This window comes from Aquila chrysaetos, chromosome Z (assembly GCF_900496995.4).
Source record: "Aquila chrysaetos chrysaetos chromosome Z, bAquChr1.4, whole genome shotgun sequence".
Lineage (NCBI taxonomy): Eukaryota > Metazoa > Chordata > Aves > Accipitriformes > Accipitridae > Aquila > Aquila chrysaetos.
In genome coordinates this window covers 2,183,458-2,205,112 of record NC_044030.1, presented here as the reverse complement: position 1 = coordinate 2,205,112, position 21,655 = coordinate 2,183,458, and the positions used below count along the sequence as shown (strand labels likewise).

At 39.4% G+C, this 21,655-nt stretch overlaps 1 protein-coding gene across 4 annotated transcripts in view; it reads right to left on the bottom strand.

Moving 5' to 3' along the window:
• Positions 1–21,655, bottom strand: part of FAM172A (family with sequence similarity 172 member A) — a 272,178-nt gene that overhangs the window by 66,347 nt on the left and 184,176 nt on the right. For 2 of the 4 annotated variants that reach the window (XM_030004919.2, XM_030004921.2), the window contains exons 9-11: positions 10,925–11,041; positions 7,536–7,620; positions 4,505–4,579 (exon numbers count right to left, since the gene is read on the bottom strand). In XM_030004919.2, coding sequence (XP_029860779.1) covers positions 4,505–4,579; positions 7,536–7,620; positions 10,925–11,041 — 277 coding nt within the window. The remainder of the gene's footprint in view (positions 1–4,504; positions 4,580–7,535; positions 7,621–10,924; positions 11,042–21,655) is intronic. The other 2 variants (XR_003922007.2, XM_030004920.2) reach the window with 1 other exon arrangement.

The window sequence follows — 21,655 nt, the reverse complement described above, 5'->3', positions numbered from 1 at the left end:
AGAGACCAACCCCCACCTCGCTACACCCTCCTTTCAGGTAGTTGCAGAGAGTGATCAGGTCTCCCCTCAGCCTCCTTTTCTCCGGGCTGAACAGCCCCAGTTCCTTCAGCTGCTCCTCATAAGACTTGTGCTCCAGACCCTTCACCAGCTTCGTTGCCCTTCTTGCTTCTTCTTGTTTTTCCCCTTCAACAGACAAAACTAGTGCAGATTGAACGAATACTATATTGGCTTTTTACCAATAACTTAATCATACTTAACATAGTCTCTTTAAAGTGTTAGTCTTAACTGTCACTTGGAAATCTGCAGTAAAGTTGCATCTGCCTATTCAAAACATGAAGGTGTTCATTACTTGTTGTACTGTCATTGTGTCTGTAAGAGCTGTAAGGAGCCAAGGCATAAGTATTTTAACAACACAACCATGCAGAAGACTGGTTAAGCATCACCTATTCTGGCACCTGCATGGGCTGAGAAGAAGCACAGGCACCAAACAAAAAGTCCCTGAACTCAAGAGTTTGCAATTGCACATTAGAGTAAGTCTTCAGCCAAGATGTAGACAGATATGGATATAAAACACACTAATGAGATAGCATTAAGTAGTATCAGAAGCAATGGTCACGGCAGTCTAACCGTTGTCAAACACTTTGTAGGAAATATCTGGCTGTAATAATTTACATTATTCATTATTACCACAATCAAAGACAGCCTCAGGGACCCTGAGGCAAGCATACATCACTCTAACTAGTTCACTGTACTCTAAAAAAATGCAATGATAAATAGGTATGTTTGAGTACAAGAATAATTCTTGATGAAATAGTTTCTCTAACAACAGTACTGCCTCAAATACATGTAACTATTTTGTAGAATGGTACACGAATATGAGCATTTGTCCTAAAAAATAACAGTACTGGTGGTATATCAAACACCTAGCTGGTCATATAAAAGTTATAAAAATGCATCATAAAATTGAAACTCTTGTAAAACCCAACTCTCTGACTGCAGCAACATCTGGGAATTGAAGTCAACACTTTCAAATTCATATTTTCATATTTACTTTTGAGGCTCTGGAGCTCTGGAACAGAATCTGCAATGTCGTTCAACAGGTCTTTATAGATTTTGTCCTTTCCAAAGCACTGTAAAACTAAGCTACTCAAAACACAACATAGGAGCTCACATCCAGCTAGGTACTATACATGAAACGAAAAGCTGCCTGCCACACCTGAGTCTGAGCAGGAGACTAAAGGCAGAGCGCCTTTGAAGAATCGGGAGTAGGGAGAAAGCTACTTACTTTAGCGCTAAGAAGACATTAGTTAAAGTTGGACTTAGTGCAGCAACTGCCAGAGCTGTGGCTAAGACAGGATGATGCTTCAAAGTTTCCGTAATAATTTCCAGTCCCCGACAGACAATGTACAGCAGCAGAAATGGAAGTGCAGGACCAACACTTGCAGCATGTGAGGGTGCTGACACAGGGCTACAAAGCAACCTTTACACTGCAGATTCCTGCATTCATCCATTTGTGCTATTAATGCTGCAAATACCTTAAAACAGATTAATATGCAGCTAAACACAGGAGCCTGCCACCTTGACAAAATGCTGCGGTGTTTAATCTTTTCTCCTAAGTGCAAAGCTATTATTGACAGAACTGCATGCACATGAAGACATAAAATGCAAAGAGGTTTACAGTAAACACTGATTACTGTAATCTTAATCTCCATGAACGACTAGTGAATGCAGAAATAACATTTTTAGCAAAATGGGTAAATTGCTTAATCTGCCTTATTGTAAAAAGTGCATGGTTTTGCACTTATTTCTTATATTGCTGGAGTTATTGGACACCTACCCCCGGTCACAAAATACTAATGTCAGAAAACAGCCCAGAATGGTCTTCACCAAATTGATTAAAGAGTGAAAAATGAGAAGCATTGGTAAACTGGGCTAAAAGCCACTAAGAGGATGAGCCAGGTATTGTCTCAGTGCTTCATACAGTTTATGGTTTCTGCCTTGATTGTTATGAGCAAGAAACATAAATGTGTAAGAGTGGAAGTGTAGTGTGATGCAAATAAAACAGAAAAAAAAGCAGGAAGAAATAATTTGGTCCTTCCGTATGCCTGTCACAAGCCTTGCTCATGCAATTACCTCTGCGCACAGACCCTGCAGTGCTGCAGAGAACGTTTAACCTCACTGGAGATCCTCCTGTTTGAACCCCAGCATCTGCTCAGCACGGGGTGCATCGGCAGCTAGGTGAGGCTTTTCTACAGAAATACACAACTGAACTCTTAAGACAGTGAGCAGAAGTCACCTGTTAGGCAAAGCCAAAAAAAACCTACCACCTCCGTAATCTAATGGCTAATTTGTGGTTTCCCTGTTATCAACGCAAGCTTCGTGACACGGGCTTTATCTGATGAGTCGGTGCAAGCGTGTGCAGGGGCCAGGCTGCACGACGGCTCTTCCAGGGAAAGGCTCGCTGTGCAAGTGATGCGCTCACTTTCTTGGATCAGTGCTTTTAAGCAGATCTAACAGTCCAGAATAACTTTACTTAAATTTACTGTAGCCCCATGGAAGGATTATTGATGCTATTCTATTACTTAGCACAAAGCAGCAGTCCCGAGGGGACTGTTTAGTACCATATTCTTGTCTTGATATTAAATCAAGCTATGCCAAGGACTCAAAAACAGCAGGTAACAAGCTTTTCCCTGTTTTTCAGTGAGCTCTGCAGAATCTCATCTTTCATTTGTTTTGAACTGCAAGTCTCTTATGTGCATACAGAAAAATCTCTAAAAAAACCCTCCAAGCCTTAAAGTACATAGTGTGTGTTTAACACACGCAGGAACGCTTTTGGCTGTGTTTTTACCAAGAGGCTCTACGGATGACACCCCTGTTCCTTGTTGGGACCAGCTCTGTCAGAAACAACCACCAGCTCCCCTTCCCTTCTCCCAGTTAAAAGGATTTGAACAGGCAAAGTAGGAAAACAATGACTTTCTGAACCTCTGTGCAATGTGAAGGACTTCCTTTTGGTGCTGACACACACAAAGCTTACACTCTTACCTGAGTTTGGACAGCTACCACTAACCCCAAACACCTGCAGTAGCCTGTTAGAAATAACATTAATGATCTTTTCTGAATTCAAAGTAAGAAAAAAAAAAAAAAAAAGAGTTGTGCTTGGCTTGCCTGAATGAAATGAAATGTTTTATACATCACACAAAGTCAAACTTGACATTTGGCACTAGGGAATACTATCTGAGGACTCACTCAGGACACTGTTCAGAACACCACCAGCATGGGTCATACCTGTCCCCCCAAATTAAGAGTTTTAATTCCGCCAGCCTGAGATCACTTTATTCAGCTACATGAATTAATTCTTGCACTTTTTTCCTTATTACAGACACATATATTCGAGTCTAGGCTCTTCCATAAACAGAGCTTTTCTTGATTACTGTCAACGTTTCATTCCATTGTGTCATCTTGCTTGTCTTTTGATGTTATAATTTCCTTATTTTACAATGTTTTAACTACATTGGCTGCAACAGTTAAAATAATAACTAGTGATTTTGGGGGTCAACTAGAAAGGCTTTAAAAGGATTTGATTAGGCAATTCATTTTAGTAATGTTAGAATAACTTCCTTTTTATTTGATTATGTAAATGAGTGTTGGTGCATATTCACTTTGGCAAAATACTGCAAAGTTTAATCCTCTCTCCTAAATAAAAAGCTTTCACTGACAGAAACACATGAGCCAAGGAATGTATCTTACCCAAACACTAAGGTGCTACCCATGCGGCACCCCAAAATAATTCGTATTCAGGAAAACAAAGACCACGTTTAGCCAGCAAAATTTACCACAATGCCTTCCCTGGGGTAATGTCCAGGCCACTATCCTGAAATCAAAGTAATTTAATTGCTGAGCAGCAATCAAGATGGACACAGATCCATGGATCTGCTTTCTCCCATCCTCGCTCTCAGCTTTTCCCACCCAGCACCTGCTCCAGTAGGATGGCTTCCCAAGGGCTTGTGAAATCCCTGCTCCAGAACTAGAAGAAATGTTATAAGGTCTCAAGAGACATTAAGTGAACTACAACTACAGTTAGCAGTAACGTGATACAACCTGTCTTTAAAAGGTCTATCCCATTGTCTGCGTCAAATTACAAGTGGACCTCCAATCTTCTAGCCAGTAAGACTCCCACCCCTACTCCATTTTATGTGATGATCTTTAATGTACAGACTGCTTTTAAATTCTTCACCTTTCTCCACCCTACAATTGCTTACGTCTTAGATAGGAGATGGATCCATCTCCTCTGAGACAGAAGAGAGGTCTTCTGGTTTCACTACGTTAGGAAGGTGGATTGGGACTGAGGCAGAAGATAACCTCAGGTCTGACAGAGGTCCTTAATGAGGGCTGAAAGCGAAAAGGGTAGGAGATATAGTTTTTTTTAACATAGACCGAAGACAGGAGACTGACAGAGGGCTTCTCCAGGCCAGTGAGGTGACAGTGCCACAGATGAGGACCTTACCTGTGCAACGCTCCAAAGCTGGAAACCAGAGAGGGCTGTGAGCCAGAGAAGGAGCAGAGGGGGGGACAACCGCGCCTGGAAAAAGATAAATGACAGAGGGAGAGCAGTGGACTCTTCTCTGATGAGGAAGAATGCCTTGTTCTTGTTGGAAAAATATGGAAGGGTAACACAGCGGGTAGTGTTGAAGAGATAGCCTCAACAGGAGCTCCATGTCTGATGGAAGGTGTCTGAGCTGGGAGGTATGTCCCTCCACACTGCATGGGAGCCTTTTTAGGATCACATATAACACACCGGACAACTATATTAGATGGAAAATTTTAGAGCACAATCCCTACGGTGTGATGATGACCTATCGCAGGAAGACATTAGATCAGAAGACACAAATCCTTGAGACGTGGAGGAAAGACCATGAAGGTGGGACCCTCGCAGTACATCACCTCTTGCCACAAGGACAGAGAATGGATTTATTATGGCTTGCTTTTTCTGTATCACTGTTGTTCTCATGCCCACAATGTTTAATTATTAAAGTGCATTCATTCCTTTTTGTAACTAAGGCATGAATGAATTACGGCAAACATTTTAATTACTTAATAATGCTCTAAGCAAAAGCTTTAACAACTCTACCTGGAACTACAAGTTGTTTTTCCAGTTTGATGGCCATTTATTTCTCTCTAGTGATTTTTAAGGGAAATGCAACCAAGAGACTGTGACATAATCTGCTCACAAACAAACTGGGGCTGCCTGTAAATCCCAATATGCTGAATGGCTGAATATCAGACCCTTTTTGGAAAAGCTGGCTCATGAGATGTGACCAAGAGGCACTTATTCCTGAACTTTCTTATCAGTGCAAACACAGATAAAAGATGGGGTTCCAAGCAGAAAAGTGAATCTTCCTTCTGCAGAAGGTTTATTTTAAAAAATCTCTCATTGCTCTGATTGCTCTTACTGTCATTCATTGAAATACCAAGGGCAATGCTGCCAGTATTTGAGTGTGGGCTATTTCAGTACTGCAATTCTCAGGAAACGAATGAAATAAAATCTCTCACATTAAATACTAATGCTCCTCCATCTAGTAGCATTTCATAAATTTATTACAGATTACTCTAATGCAGGCTTATGCTATTGCTCATATAAACACACTGTAGGAATTATTCACTTGTTCCTCTGTAAATGTCTTACAGTTGTCCGAATAAGACATGAATACAAGAAATATAAACAAAAACATATGAGCAAATTGATAATTCAGCACTAGTCACATAAAGCTATACTACTTTATGCTGTCCTTATATTACACAGAACCAACCTGGAAATAGTAAGCTTCCATTTAAATAATTGTCCAAAATCTCTGACAAGAACTTTTAAAACATCAGTGGTCTTAATCCAGTGGCATTGTATGTATGCATGAAATACAAAGAGCCAACTTTTACAACTTTTACTGGTTGAAATCCTACTCCATTTAAATTAATTCTGCCAGACTTCAGTGTAGCTGGGAGTTCATTAAGTGGAGTATAAACGTTATGCCCACTATGACCCATCCTCAATAGAAGTGTAAAATTAAGACTTATTCATACTCCTATTAAAGCATCAGTCCGTTTTTCAATAATGCTTAGGATTTCTTTTATAGAATACATTTTACATTATTTACATAGGATGAATATAAAGAAGCAGAAGAGACGCTCAGATGAAGGACTTTCAGTGCTGGCAAGTGTACTGTAAATACTGACTGGTTGCCATCCAGGCCCCTGTTTACCTGACTAAAGTGACCTCTATAACATGCACTCTTCCACAACAGCAACACAGACGTCAGAGACGGGAAGTTAATCCTGTTTTAAAGAGTTCCACTCCTGAACACTATTTTTCTTTTAAACTGCAGTGCTCTCCCCTAAAGGAGCAAAAAGTTGGTAAACGAATGTTGAATCTATGAAAATTTTAGTAATATATCATCTCCCTAAGCACTAAAGAGCAATGTCAATGCTATTGCACTGCGTCTGCACAGAGCTGATGATCTACATGGTTAGATCCCAACCCACAGCAGAAATGTGATTACAGGTCTCTGGTTGTTGTGAGCTCTCAAACAAAGTACTGCTAAATTTTCCAAGCCTTAAAAATATCCTGCAGTAAACTAAATTTCATCTGCAAGGTTAGGTCTCATTAACAACCTCACAAATCCAGACAGATATGAATCTCTAACTTGTCAAATGAACAACTGCGTCTCACAGAGCAAGGTCAAACACTGTTCCAGCTTTTAAATTAATATTGTATAGGCTGTGTCTTCCCTTGAACCTGATTTTATATTCTACAGAAATACGCTACCTATGGCTTTTAGGAAACCTGATAATCAAACATGAAAGTTCAGTAACAGCTTTATGTATTTTAGATTACTTTCCTACAGAGATCGGAGATTTTCCTGTTACATTGACATCTACATCTACTTTCTGGAATTATTACATATTAACAAAAGTCTCTGTGTATTATTTCATGCACTCCTTATCATTTACGGTTCATTAAGGAAAAGGCATAGCTAAGTATTTCCAAAACAACAGAAATCTCACATCAACATTCTTGGATGCTGTAAATAATTTGCTACACAAACTGGAGTTATGCCGATCACGATTCAGGAAAGTGTCTTATTTCACTTAGCTGTACGTTTCATTAACGTACTTCTTTAAAACCTTCTTGCCCACATCGAGTTAGATATTTATTCAAGGACCTATGATAAATTTCGCAGTTTCATCATCACTATTATTTTTCTTAAGCTCCTACCTATAATGTCACCAATTACTTAAAGCCAAAGAGAAAAGAAGACTAGAAAAATATAAACTACGAGTAGACAAGAGAACTTAAATCCCACACAAAGCAAAAAAACCCCATTAACAGTGGGCTGCATAAAATAGCAGCAGCCATACGCTTTCAACCACATCTTGCCATAGAAGGGTTAAAATGCATTCAGAACCAAATGCATTTTTAAATAAACAAAGCTGCTCCTGGGCACAAACACGTATACTGCCTTGCTGCAAACAAAGCCACATACCTGCAGAGACGCGGGGGCAGTCCGGCAGCATGGACTCCACTGAAGTGTCCAGGGGCTCGGAGCTGGACACCCAGTTACAGCAGTTCTGTAAGAGTAGGCAGGCAATTTTGGGGTAAGCCAAAAACTCGGAGCAAAAACAAATACAGACTTTGTATGTAAGGACAATGATCACATCAAAATACTCAAACTAATTTACATAGCAGTCCCAACAGGGACGGGAAGGTACACTACACTAGCTTATTCACACTAACTGGCAATGAAATATTGTAGTTTCATACTAAATGAGCAAAAAGAGTAAGACCGCAATTCAGGAGATTTGCAATGCGCTTAAATAGCCTGTCTTTAAGTGCTACTTTGAGTGCCAGTGGACTTAAGCAGGTGCTTGGACCAACCAGTGCCTAAATTACCCACTGCAGATTTTAAGCTTTTCCTTTCTGTAGTTGTTAAATAGGTGTTGATATAAACACTGAGCCTGCTCGCTTGCTAACATTAAGAAATCAGAATTTTTCAGGGTGTTTTGATGGAGTACACTGTGGAAAGAATGGTTGTGAAATCACTAAACAACAGATTACAACTGAATGAAAGCCATCAAGATGGCAGATTAATATTCAAATAATAGGAAATATAGCTGAGATGAATTGCACAGGAACATTTAAAAATGCAAATACTGGTCTTCAGGGAATTATGTTCAGGAAGCATTTACATTTACCTTTCATTCTTGAACCTCTGAGCAGGATGAATTTACCATGAATTTTTAAAATGTTTTGCTCCAAATGTTACCTGTTCAGGAGTCTATGAATTAAAGTATTAAATAATATGCTTTTAATAAAATATATTGAAACTACATTGAATCTACTGAATTGAAGATTTAATTATAAAGCAACTACATTTTTAACAGGATTGCCAGCTGAACTACAAGATCTACATGGCTTCCCTTATTTGAAATCCGAGTTTTCCCTTTCTGAAAACCTGATTAACTTCATTAAGGGGAAAAGAAAAAAAAACCCGCACAACTTTTTGGAAAGACCCAATGAATTTTCAGACAGATTTCTAAAAAATCATCCCATCAATCATGATTGCAAAAATGGACGATTGCTATTCTGGTAAACAAGCATGTATTGTGTATTTGTAGATGCTTGCTGCCCTAGTTGTGCACCATGGAGTCTGTCCTCACTATGGAAAGATCCTTGACTGGTAGATCAAGTGTCTTATTGTATTTCCTTAATTCATTCTGTCTGGAAGAAGATGTCAGCTGTGTTGCAGTGAGGAGAGAATTTCAAAGGCTTCAGTCCCCACCAATAAAGGGCGAGGAATGGCTTTTGAATAGATTTGTCAAGGCAACCCTACTGTTCTGGGACCAGGGAGAGCAGGAACAACATAAAGGAAGGGTTGCTGTATGAGATTAGAAAGTGAAGTTCACAAAGCATGGCAGATTTTTGTAAGAAACAGTAGATCAATGAAACTATTGAACTCGATGGAAAAAAAAAAAGAAAACAAACACACTACCCACTAATGTAACTTTTTTAGTAAAAAAATGGTTAAAATGGAAGTATTTCACAAAGGCTTTAAGGTTTAAAGTAGTAAAGCATTATACATTTTACAATTTGCATGTATAATTTTAATTAACAGCTGAATGTGAAATTGCAAATGTAAGATGGTAGAAATTATAAAAGAAGTAGAATTTTTATGAAGTATTACATTCATTTGAAATAAGTAAAATTAATATTAACTACTGATAGAACACTACATCAGAGAGCTGGAGATAATACAGAAGATTAGCACACAATTAACCAGCTTTTATATACAATGTGACACTTGCCTGTAAGAAATAAGTATTCTCGAAAGCAGTGTCAAGATATGTAAATGGATGATTTGTTTTATCATTCATCACAGCTCCTAATAAATTCAAAAATCATGACTTCTATAGGTACTAAAAATAGGCCACCAATGATACAGAAGAGATAGCTTCAATGAAGAATTACTTTTTTAACAATTCATTCTTTCAATGACAGCAATTAGCCCTACAGACAGGCAGCGATTAGGTGTATATTTTAATTATTATTCATTTTACCAGTAGCCTTAAACCTGATTAAAGTAAGAGATATCCAGGTGATATGCTAGTCTTAATACCACTCAGCCACACTTCACATATGTAAAATTCTTCTTTCTTATAGGAGATTTTCAATGCTAATGTAAGTTATGACACTCCATCCACTTTTTAGGCCATTAATCATTTAACTTATTCTTTAAGATCTACTTTCTGCAAATGAAATTAAAGGTAATGCACTTGTCTTATTCAGACTAAATGCTTAAAGAAAAATGGAGTTGTCAGATTCAAATTACAGGATTTAAAATTTCAGTTTTACTACATAACATATATTTTAAGGTTTTGATTTCCCATAAAGAAAATGGGGATTTTTCTGACAGAGCCTGTAGGGGTTACCATTCTTTATATTTTTAACATTTAAGTCAGAGCTGTCAGGCTGCATCCCAGGTGATTCTCTATTCCCATCAGTCACGGCCTATAAAACTGTAAGGTTAAGTCAGGAATAGGCAGGCTATACACAAAGTTTCACTAAATCCATGCGAAAGAAGTCAAGTCTAACAAAAAGTTCAGGATGCAACTAGTTTAAATTTGCCACATGGACCTACTGTTTTAGCGTTCAGCAACAGGAACATAGAAAACACGGACATGAGCCTGATCTGGCGAGGAAGAGACTCATAAGTGGAAGTTTAGTTGGTCTCACTTTAAAAAAAAATTGATTTTTAAAATCTCAGCAACCTCATACTTAAGTATTAAATGAAAAATAAATGCATGGCATCATCCTTCACCCAAGGGTGGAACTTGGTGCTGGCTCCCAACCAACACCATATCATCTTGGACTAACTAGCCATTGGTAGGTGTACAGCAGCAAATACTCCAACTTTTCATCAGAAAACCTCAGAGCACTTCAGAAGTAATTACATCTCATAAAACTGCTGAGAAAGGCTTTTTTGCCAGTTGTGCAAATCATCAAACTGAGTCACAAAGAGCTTAAAGGGGGTTTTCCACCGTCACCAGATCAAGCCAGGAGCGCTGGGTGCGCCCCGGACTTTGCCCCAGATATCAGGCAGTGCGTGGGCTGCCTTGGTGTATGTCTCTGTATAGCTGTGCAGCAGGAAGAAACACTGGACTTGATTCTTATTCTTTTGACTGCTAACTTTGAAGTTCAGAAATGGCTTTAACCTTGGTTATTTTAGGGGCTGGTATGGGCACACAATTTCCATGGTCCTGTAATGTGCTGTCTTTCATACCCTAAAGAAATAGAAGAGGTCAGCAGATAAAGACATGTTTATAGAGCTATACACAGACGTATATACCCCAACTCTTTAAAAAAAACCAGCCTCACCTCTCGCATCCACTCTCGAATACTTTTCCCAACTTCTTGATGCCACACATTGTGAACAGAGTCTGTCAACGCCACAGCAGTTACCTTATTCTTTACTTCTGCCTCTCGTTGAATCATCTGTTAAAAAATATTGGCTTTAAGTTCTTTCTTCCTATTGAATAGAGTCTGCTTAGTCACAGATAACGATCTTAAATTAAAAAAGAAAGAGCAATACAGGTTCAATACTTGACTTCACTTGTTTTAAAGTTTATACAAATCCTAACAGCTCCAGAAACACAGAAAGACCTAATATTTTTGATAAAAGAAATAATACTAACTTTTAACTGACTGAACTATTCAGTCCTATTATTTTCCATGTGGCTTGACAATTCTAGGATTAAAGGTATCATAGTGAAAAAATGGAAGATTCCCTGAGGACACCTTTTACAAGCTTCTCCAAGTTCCTATTTCCGTGCTTCAGGGAAGCTGGTACCCGTGGTTCACTGTAAGCTACTCATGACTATCATCTACTAATTTTCAGTAGATTGCTGTAGTTTTTCTGATGTACAATCTTACTTTGACTTGTATGGTTTTTTTTCTTTTTCTATCCAATTTAGCTACCTTGCACTCCCACCATGGTCCCAAAATTCTTTGTGGTCTCTCTTATACATTTGCTTACCCAGCTAATGCTGGAGCCTCTCAAGATTTTTTGGATATTAAAGAGCCTCTGTTGCTGCACATGACAGTATGACTAAATAATATTAGTTCTAAAACCAATTAAATGATTGCTGCAAATAACATGAGTGAACTGACAAAGATGCTGTGGAATTCAGTGCTGCTCTGCAAGATAAAAGGGACTGCGAAAGAATAGTTTGATATCAAAGAGAGACAAAAAGGTTTTAATCTCCTGACACAAGTGACCCTAATTTGTAACACTGGATCAAAGAAAGTATAATGAATTATACTTATAAAACCAGCATTTTGCAACTAGTGTCTTTATCACTGTATATGCTGCACTAAAGTTAATGGGTTTTTTTCAGCTTCCTTTTGTATAAATGGCAACACATACAACATTTCTAAAACCAGGCATCCTTTGTTCATGCTCTAGTAACTGCTTATCAGCATACAGGCTGCACCTCCAAAAACACTGCTCTAAAAGAGACTTTTACAATGGGGATGTGAATTATATTTTGCATCAAACATCAAAATAAACACCTTGGTCCAGATTTTTGATAGAAAAGTAGCATTTACCCATAACTTATGCAAACTACCTCCTAGTTTCTTCAAAATATCACAAAAGTAAACACTTTTGACAAAACACTCTTAGTTCCGATTCCACATAACCGCACTACAACATTCTGAATTATCGTGTCTTGCCTTTTGTTTGGTTTACATTATGTACATTTTAAAATCAGTGTAATTGAATTAATATTCTAAGGGAAAAATATTCACCACTATTGGCCAGGTAGTGTCAATGCAGAGCTCCCCATTCCAGATAAAATCAGGTATCCACCTTCCCCAGTACTCTGTCTTTGGTAATGTCAGAATTACATGACTCTGGAATTCAGCTGAGCTTAGGACATCTTGGCGTATGAAAAAGCTCTTAAGAGTAATCTTTCTTCATGTGAAGCCTTTCCACACATACCATTTTTTCCATCATTTACCCTCCCATGGGGCACATTTAATATCTAGAATTTTTGGAGGATGGGACATAAGAGATATGTGTGTGGGGGACAAAATCACACATTTAGGACAAAATATCATCTATTGCAAGAGGCCGAGCTTCATTCAGCTGTAACACAATACTGACATTTTCAGCCAAACATCTGATACTGAGCACTAAATTTCACTCTAAGTATAAAGATGGCAAAACTCCCTCCATTATGAAACCATATGCAAGAATAGTGAATCTCTCAGGACGATCTTCAGGCCATTGCAGGAACCACTGGTGATTCTGCTAAACTGGGGATGAAACCCCTGAGCTCCAGAGGAAGGTGGAGCCTCAAAACAAGGGGGTTTATTGATGCTACAATGCCCCTCCCCAAACCTGTATGGACATCTCAAGCACTGATAAATGTTTTGTCTCTCAAAGGGCTGAGTCACTCAGACCTTCGACCAGCCTGGTTCACCAGAACTTGGACTCATTATGAATATCTCATCTGCAATATTCTGTTTTGTTCTGCTCTGTTCTATTCTATTCTATTCTATTCTGTTCTGTTCTATTCTATTCTATTCTATTCTATTCTATTCTGTTCTGTTCTATTCTATTCTATTCTATTCTATTCTATTCAGATCTTTACAATTACACCAGACCCCAAATACGATTTAGATCTGCCAAACATCTGAAAATACTGGTTTTTAGAGTGCAGCTTTACCATCCCCTTTATCAGGCAGAGCTATGTGCATGAGATGATCATGGAATGGATGACCCTTTGACTGCAGGGCAAAACCAGGCTGCTTTGGGGAGGGCTGTGGCTAGTCCTTTCTCTTACCAGCCATCACAACGATCCAACTGCTTTACCTTGACATAACAGGTAAGGTAGCATCACCCTCCTTCTCTAAAGAGGACAGCATCTGCAGAAAGACCTTCTGCTGAAGGGCTGCAGGACCTGCTGGGAGTTGTCAGGAGCTTGTGTTGCCAGGCTTCTCCTAAACCCAGCACCACAGGCAGTGTGGTTAGGGGACCGGACCCTCCGTTCCATGTAAGAGTGCCTCAGAAATCCTACCAGAAAAAAAGTTCTCTGAAAGAGACAGTATCTAAAAACAAGACCTGTAAGCCACACACGCCCAACTCACACTAAACCCTGCTGTATACTGAATAAATTTTAGAAACACGCCATATGCACTAATAATCCTGAACCAGTGCTGTGCATTCCAGCACTTATTTGGCTGCACCCTCTTGCACAAAATGCTGTGATTTAAACGGGGAAAGGAGCAAAAATATCATTGTCCTTGAAGCGCATGTACCTACCAATTACTTGGAGCTATTACATGCTGGGGGAAGCTTAAAATTGTCACCAGCTCGTTGTGTTACAGCATGACTTCCTGCATGAAGGGCTGGTCTTCAGAAGCACTGCTAATGACCAGCAAGGGGAAAAAATACGCTCTGCTTTGGAAAAACAGTCTTCTCTCAAGCTATTGTATCCCACATTTCTTGTTTTGAAAACTAGCCACCCAGTTCATCTAAGAACATCACCTTTTTCTTCAAACCAAAAGGAAATACACATGCGCAGTTCCCTTCTCCCTCTCTAGACCTAGCTCAGGTTTGCTATTCTCAATTTCCCTATCCACATGGAAGAACTGGCAGCCATCGATCACCACCTCTTCCTACTTTTTCTTGACAAGGTACATGCAGTCTTTGCTTTTCAGATCATATACGATATGGGGAATAATATGCAATATCCGACATGCTGCTGGTGCTTGCTGCTCAGCTTTGTGGATGCCCGCAGAACAGTATTCTCTTCACAAAGATCAGCAAAGAGACTGAGGCTGACAATGTGAGGTTTTTTTGATAACTCAGCCACAGTGCTGGGGTCAGGACAAGGGCTCATGGATGTAGCAGCAAAGAGGGATTGAAGAGATTAACTGAGCTTTAGTTACAGATTTCTCTACATCCAGCACAGAAGAACTAAGTTTTGGTAGGCATCCATGCCCTTATGAGCCAACTTGGAAAGAAAATAGACAAAAACAATATATCAAGTGGAGAAAGGATCAAGGGTATAACCTTCCCTTAAACAAGAAGTCTAACGTGTCCATCTTTAAGTGACACAGAAATGTCAAAACAGAGCATATCAAACCCAGGACACTTAGCTTCTACCATAACAGTACAAGTTCTCTGCTACAACAAGACATAACTGATAATAATAACCAAGGAGAACAGATCTGGGTGATGCTCAAGCAGCAGACAGTCTTATCAAGGATGATAATTTATCCTGCAAGAATATACAAGAAGCCTATGTGCTTTTGGTCACAGAAACTTCAATACCCAGTAAATGCTTTAGATTCAATGGATTGATAGCTCACAGTTAAAACTTATTTATCTTTTCTAAAAATAGTTTTGAATTCCCATAAATCTGAAAAATTCAGTGAGCAGAATAAAATTGTTAGGGTAAAATATACTAACATTCAACACAAATGTAGCACCCAGCTGCCATTCAAATTTGATGCAACTACAGTTGATACAAACAAATTCCAAGGGAATGATGCTATGGGATGCATGACTTACACTTCCCAGGACTAGTTTTATTCCATGCAACCAGTACAGTCTTTTAAAGTGGATATGCTAAAACTGAAGGTATTTAATAGACCACAGACTATTTACAATACTACAAGTTATATTTTTTTTTTTTTTTCAGGATAATGGTGCCTTTTACTGAAGCAACAATTGCAAACAAAGACCTAAGGATTTTGTCTAAAGTTCATTTTATGCCTTACACTCTTTGTATGTCAGTAAATTCCATAGACAAGAAGTTTTCACAGCCTAGGATTTACTTAATGTCCTGCTCAATGCTCATTTTCAAATTTTAAATTATTCTTAGCTGAACAGATTTTGCAGAAAGCCATCTCTCTGTGCACCCCTTCATTGGATGGCTTACGGCTCCGCTCACTTTATACTTAAATTCCTTCTTCTTCTTCCAATAACTCATTTAAAGTCAGAAGTAGGTAAACTGGCACTTATCTGGTAGGTGAACCCGTTCTTATTTATTGCTGCATCACTCAGTACACCAGTCTGGGTCCTCTAGACTTTCCCAACCATGTTTTCTATTCAGGCATTTCCATTTTACCTTTGTCTTTGTGTTCCTTCTTTGTAGTCACAGTGAAGTTTGTTTTTGTAATTTATTAACCATAGATCATCACTACTCTATATTTGATTCCCTTAGAATGGCAAGTCATAGAGCAGTGTTCACTGCAACAAGTCAGAAAGCGTTCAGGCATCTTTTTGAAAGCCCTCTCTATGCCAGTGGTTGAAAATTTGTTCCTTCACTTTGCAAGGGAAAACATCAATTATCTATTTGCACAAGTATTCAACTCTATCGCTTACATAAGCAAGAACTTGAAATCCCCTAGAAATGCATTCTTTAAATTCATGTATATGTTAATTACCCATTTATTGGTCAATTTAATAAGTGTTCTACTGCTAAACTGTCGGTAAGGTCAGATGGCAATCCTCTATAAGTTTATATTACACAATTATCATAATTTTATAATGACAAAAGGTTGATACCTTTATTATCTGTAGTGTATGCATATAAAACATAGCCTCTTATACATATATTACTTATGCAGTATGTTTAGTGTGTGTGTATACATATTTAGAATAGATCAGAATACATCTTTGGTATATATTTTATAGCATAGCACTCTTGTCAAATGAAAGCATCAGTATGCTAAAAGGGGACTCAAAGGTCTGATCCTGCAAACACAAAAATCCATGAATATCCCAGTTAGACTTCAGGTAAATGGCCTGGGAGAGTAACTCTTTGCAGGATTGATTCCATACTCTTAATACCTATTCCAACAAATTTAAAATGGCTAAAAATTCACCTTCTGAGGAAGGTAAAAGGAAGTTAAAACATGCCTCTTTCATTTTTATGGGCTTAGACAATCAAATCAACCTCCATCACATCATATTTGGGGGATATTTAGCTCTTCTAAGTTGCTTGTAATTAGGAATAAGGAAAAATGGATTAAAAAAAAAAAAGCCCCCAAATTTTACTTTCTCTTGAACTTTTGAAAAAAACTTTCATCTACTTCCCCTGTCTTCCACCACAATTTCAGTTGTGGCATGGTGTTTACATGGTATGCACTGGGCTTGAATGGGCATGTCTACAATAAGCATTTGGCCTGGAGCAATGTAATTCTGACGCAAGTCCTCCATTGTCTCCAGTTGCCTCATACTGGTTTGAGTCTCTACGAGGTTTTGGTGGATGCAAACTGAATTCCTTTCAGAGGAAACTGAAGTGGAAGCCCCTGTCCAAATGTCCTCAATGATTTCTAGAAGTGAAATGAATTTGCAGTAGAAATTCTGGTGGATCAAAACAGCATCAGCTGGTCTGAAATATTTGTAAAAGCAGTGGTAGATGGTAAGAAAGAAGAAATCACATGCCAGGATTGGTGTGCGAGAGGGCAATTTTTACTTAACACTTCTGCAATGATGTGCAGATTCTTTCTTGGTAACTCCACATGCTCTCCTTGGAGCTTGGTACGTGTCTACAGTCATTCAAGATCCTCTTCAACCCTCCTTTCACTCAATCTCATACAAACCAAGTAACTGGTCTGTCTCAATGGTAGCACTTGAGCCTTTCTTCAGTTGAGAAAGACTCCTCTTCACCATGAAGCATATGATTGTGTATGTCTGTAGTGCAAGCTTGTCGGTCTGGGATTCCCAAAACCTTTCACTGCTTCCTGGATGGAATTCCTGAATTTCTGAAATATTTTCATTTTTTTGCACATCTTAAAACAGAATTAGATCCTTAAGTCTTCATAAAATATTATTCGTTAGGGATTAGAATTAATGAGCAACTACACTTGAACAGCACATAGCAAAAATAATAAATAATCCAAAGTTAAACTAGTTCTCATTTTCAATTAGCAACAAGAATAATTCTACCTAAATGAATTCACAGATGTGATAAAATCCCTACTTGCAGCAGAACAGCATCTGATACACACCAGTTTTTAAACAGCAAAACAAAACAACTGCAGAGATACAATCATAGAATGACCATAGCCAAGTACTTTTTGATATTTTGTTCAAAGATCTATTGGATGTTACATCTGCAATTGTGATAGTTTTCTACAGCAATAAATCACACTGCAGCAGTAATAATAACGCATGAACTTATTAGAACAGATTGCTTTAGAGCATCTGGAGTCTAGGACTTGTCACAGTTCACACTGTAAACCAATTTCTGTTGCAGAACTTCTACCAAAAATTTCCATGCATACCTTACATTGGGGGTATAAGTTCTTAAAATCAATCATGATTAGAAAAATATTTAATTCTAAAATAACTCCAGATTAAAAAAGCATAGGGGTCATCTCCCTTATGCATAGCTCAGTAAAAAAACCAAAAAAACCCTGTACACAAAATTCTGCTCGTAATATTTTGTGAACAGCACAAACAAAACTCATGGCGCTCTAGTATAAAAGCCTCAGGCTTCAGCTTTATTAAAACTTTAAACCTAATAATGCAATTCTCCCGCTTCTCTTGTCCCTAGTGTCTTACAACAGAAAGCTTACAGGAGGAAAAGCCTTCGAGGACCTGTAATAACGCGGAGAACACCAAGTTCCCAAACGCAGGCGGTTGTGCTAATAGGTGCGACAGGACTGTGGGTAGGGATGCTGGCTCACCTCGCTTACAAACCTCCCAGCAATTTGTCTAGTATGAACGAAGCCTAACAGATCGATAGAAAGCTCATCACAACATAAACTGGAATGGTACTCTGTGGGTAAAAATCTTTCAATGGGTCCACTACATCTCACCCACAACAACTCAAACTAAAACAATCCGGTGGAAGGGGCATCCTCCATGGTCTGGAGAACAAAATCTTGGCATTCTCTGGATAGTTTCCTTGCAGAGCAAAAATGTACGTTAGAAAAGAGGGTTTGGTGAAGGTCTTCCCATCAAAAGCTCAGCTAAAGTGAACAAAAGCCAATCCCTTTTTCAGTGCATCTCAAGCTATTTCAGTGGTGAAGGTTGCTGAGATATTTGCCTTTCGGCTGCTGGAGAACCGCAGTGATAGTCAGGAAAGGAGGTCTGGAGCAGTGGGGTCAAGCTGGAGTCAGCCAGTTGGTACTCCCTCCTGACAGCAGGAGTCTGCTGGCCCCAAATTGGAACTCTGAGCTGGGGAAATCTCTGTACACCTCATTGGCATGAAAATAAAGATTTGAAGGGTCAACAACTTCCACCTGCCTCAACCAGGAACAGAAAGTGAAGCCTGATCAGTTTAAGTGTTAATGTTCCAGTGCTGCTGGGTGCCGTTGGCTTGCCTCTAATATACATGCTCAAAAATGGTCCGGTCTTAGGAATGTGATGGTCCACAAGGGCCAATTTATCCTTCCAGGAAGAGGCCTAAACTAGCATGTGCAGTATTTAGCACAACTAACGCTGAAGAGCATCTGATACTCGAGCTGGGTTGTTTAAACGTAGCTTGGGTATGTCCAACATAGTACATGAGCCCCAGGAAAATCGTATTTGAAAAATCCACATAGTTCGCTAAACTGTATTTCATTTTCTATTCACAGTTAATTTGCACTTGGGTAGCAGAAGATGTTGCGAGCGCATGATAACACCTAAACCTCTGGCATAGTAGAAGGTCCTTTGCTGCTCTGGCTTCACCATGCGTCTGTGTCAGCAGCATCCTCTTAATAGAGATGCAGGAGGTTTTCTGGCAGAAGGCTGCATCACCTCTCCAAATGACATGAGCTCAGACAGCAAGAGTATTCCTCTGTTGGAACAGCTACGCAAAACCTGCTCTAGAGGTTTTGCTAACATAGTTATCTTGGCTGGGGTGGCAAAGGATTTTTTCAAGCTCTTAGCTGATACACCTTTGCCAGTAAAACCTTATGCTGTAGGTCACAGCTTTGCCTTTTCTTGGTTTACCTGGATTTTTGAAGCACTGCATAGCTATTTGACTGCCATGCCTAGTTTGAAATGAAATAATAAAATAAAATAAAATAAACCAAACCAAACCAAACCAAACTAAACCAAAACAGTTAGTAAAGTGCCTTAACCAGAACCACCTAGGCCCATGACTGAAAGTTCAAAGTGCTGTAGCATCAAGAAAGGTCAAGATCTATGTGGACTAGGAAGCAGAGGTGTCTCTGCGTGAAACTGGAAGCGTTCTTAGCCTCTTGCCCCAGAATTGCTAGCCTGGGCTCAGTTTCCACAAAGACTTTCACAGTCCTAGTCAGCTCTGAGAACAGGCAAATCACAAGCCATCATTTTGGACGCATTTCCTCGTTTGAACGTGCGTGCGTTGGGTGCCAGAATTTCAGCCTGATCTTGCAGCCATTAGGGACAGTTTAACAGCATTTAAGAGCAGTAGTTGGTGCACAGTTGACCCCTCACAGTGATGCACGGCTGATGTTTTGTCAGAGATGCCCCGAGCGAGGTGCCGAACGCTGCCTGAGACCTATTGGTGAGCAAATATTAGTAGAGTTTTCAAACCCCGCCAGTTTTCTTGCTGTTGACGGGAGTTGTAGGAAGCTCCAGACTAGGGAGGAGCGGGGTCTTGGGGTGCAGACAGATGATTGAGTTACGACGACTCCTCCAGTCGCCGCCTGTCAGACTCGCCGCGGTAGCTCGCAGCTTGCACGGGCTCCGCTAAAGGATGGCAGCAGAAAGAAGCTGGGTTGTTGATGCTGCTACCAACCTCGGCCATCTGGTCCACCCATCTGAGAGATGCGACTGCTCCAGGGCAGAGACACTCATCTGCTCCCCAGTCAGGCTCTGCGCCGCCACCGTTTTCAGCCCCAGGGCTTCGAGCCTGGTCAACATCGCTGAGGTTTGTTACTTTGGGCGATTTCAAATCAATTAGGAAGTGGGGCTGGACAGAAATACACCCTTCTCACACCGGGAAAAAAGTTCTTCCTAAGGTACTTGCTGAGCTGAACATCTTTTAAATTACAGTGGACCAGCTCTGCTGTATCTAAACAACCAGTATGCATATAAAATGGATCAATAAAACTAGTCATTTACTCTCAGCCTGTCTTGTTGGGCTGCTCTTTTGCATTGTGTGGGGTGAAAACCTCTAAAAGCCTTGAGCCAGAATATGCAGGTACTTGGAATTTTATTTACTCAGATAAAGGTAAATAAAATACAGTGATCTTAAATCTTTGGGCTGACAAATTAGTTGAAATAAACCGCTCCTGAAAATCAGTGTGTAACAAAACCATTAAAACACAAGGCTTGAAAATGAAATGATACAAGGGGTTGGAGTTTTGTTTTGATATTTTACCATCACGAAGGTAATGGTTCATATCTAATGCAAAACGTGGCCTGAAGTAAGTTATGGAAGTAATTTTCTCATGTTTTAATAAATGTGTAAATCTAGAACTCAGCCTACAAGTGAACAATCATATTAGTGAAATGAATGTGAAACAATCAAGTCAATAACTGTTTTTACATGTTAAGTATCAAATACAACAGGGTAAAATGGCATTACTTCTTCATTGCTTCTGTTTGAATGGTACATGGAAAACTTTTATTACAGCTTTATGCAAATCTCATGCTGGTGCATTTTTCAAGGAAATAGTCGGTTTCCTTATATTTCATTTTATACCTAGAGAAACGGAGAACTGCACTGGTTTAACATCAAGAAGGGCAAATCCTCCACACATTTCTGGATGTTGGCTGAACAAGGACCAAGCATTTATTTAAGAAGTTGCCCCTGTTTTATCGTATGTGTACGCAAACATGTCAGCCTATGTATTAATTTTCATTAAAAGGCCAGACTTAAAAAAACCCCAACAAGCAGAAAATGAGAAAAGCTGAGTGTTAAGCTGAGCACCTCACAGATGGACATGGAGTCTGACGCCCTTGTTATTTAAACACAGACAGCTGGATTTCCACTTCAGCCAGAGGATAAGACAACACTCACTCTTCCTGTCCTTTGAAGACTCAGCTTCAACTCTTGCAACCTCTGAGTAACTTCAGGAAGGAAAAGTCTCTCCACAGGCAAGGTCTCTGAGCAAGAGGGTATGTAAACTGAAACTTTTGGGGTCACACAAACTCATGGAGATAACTCT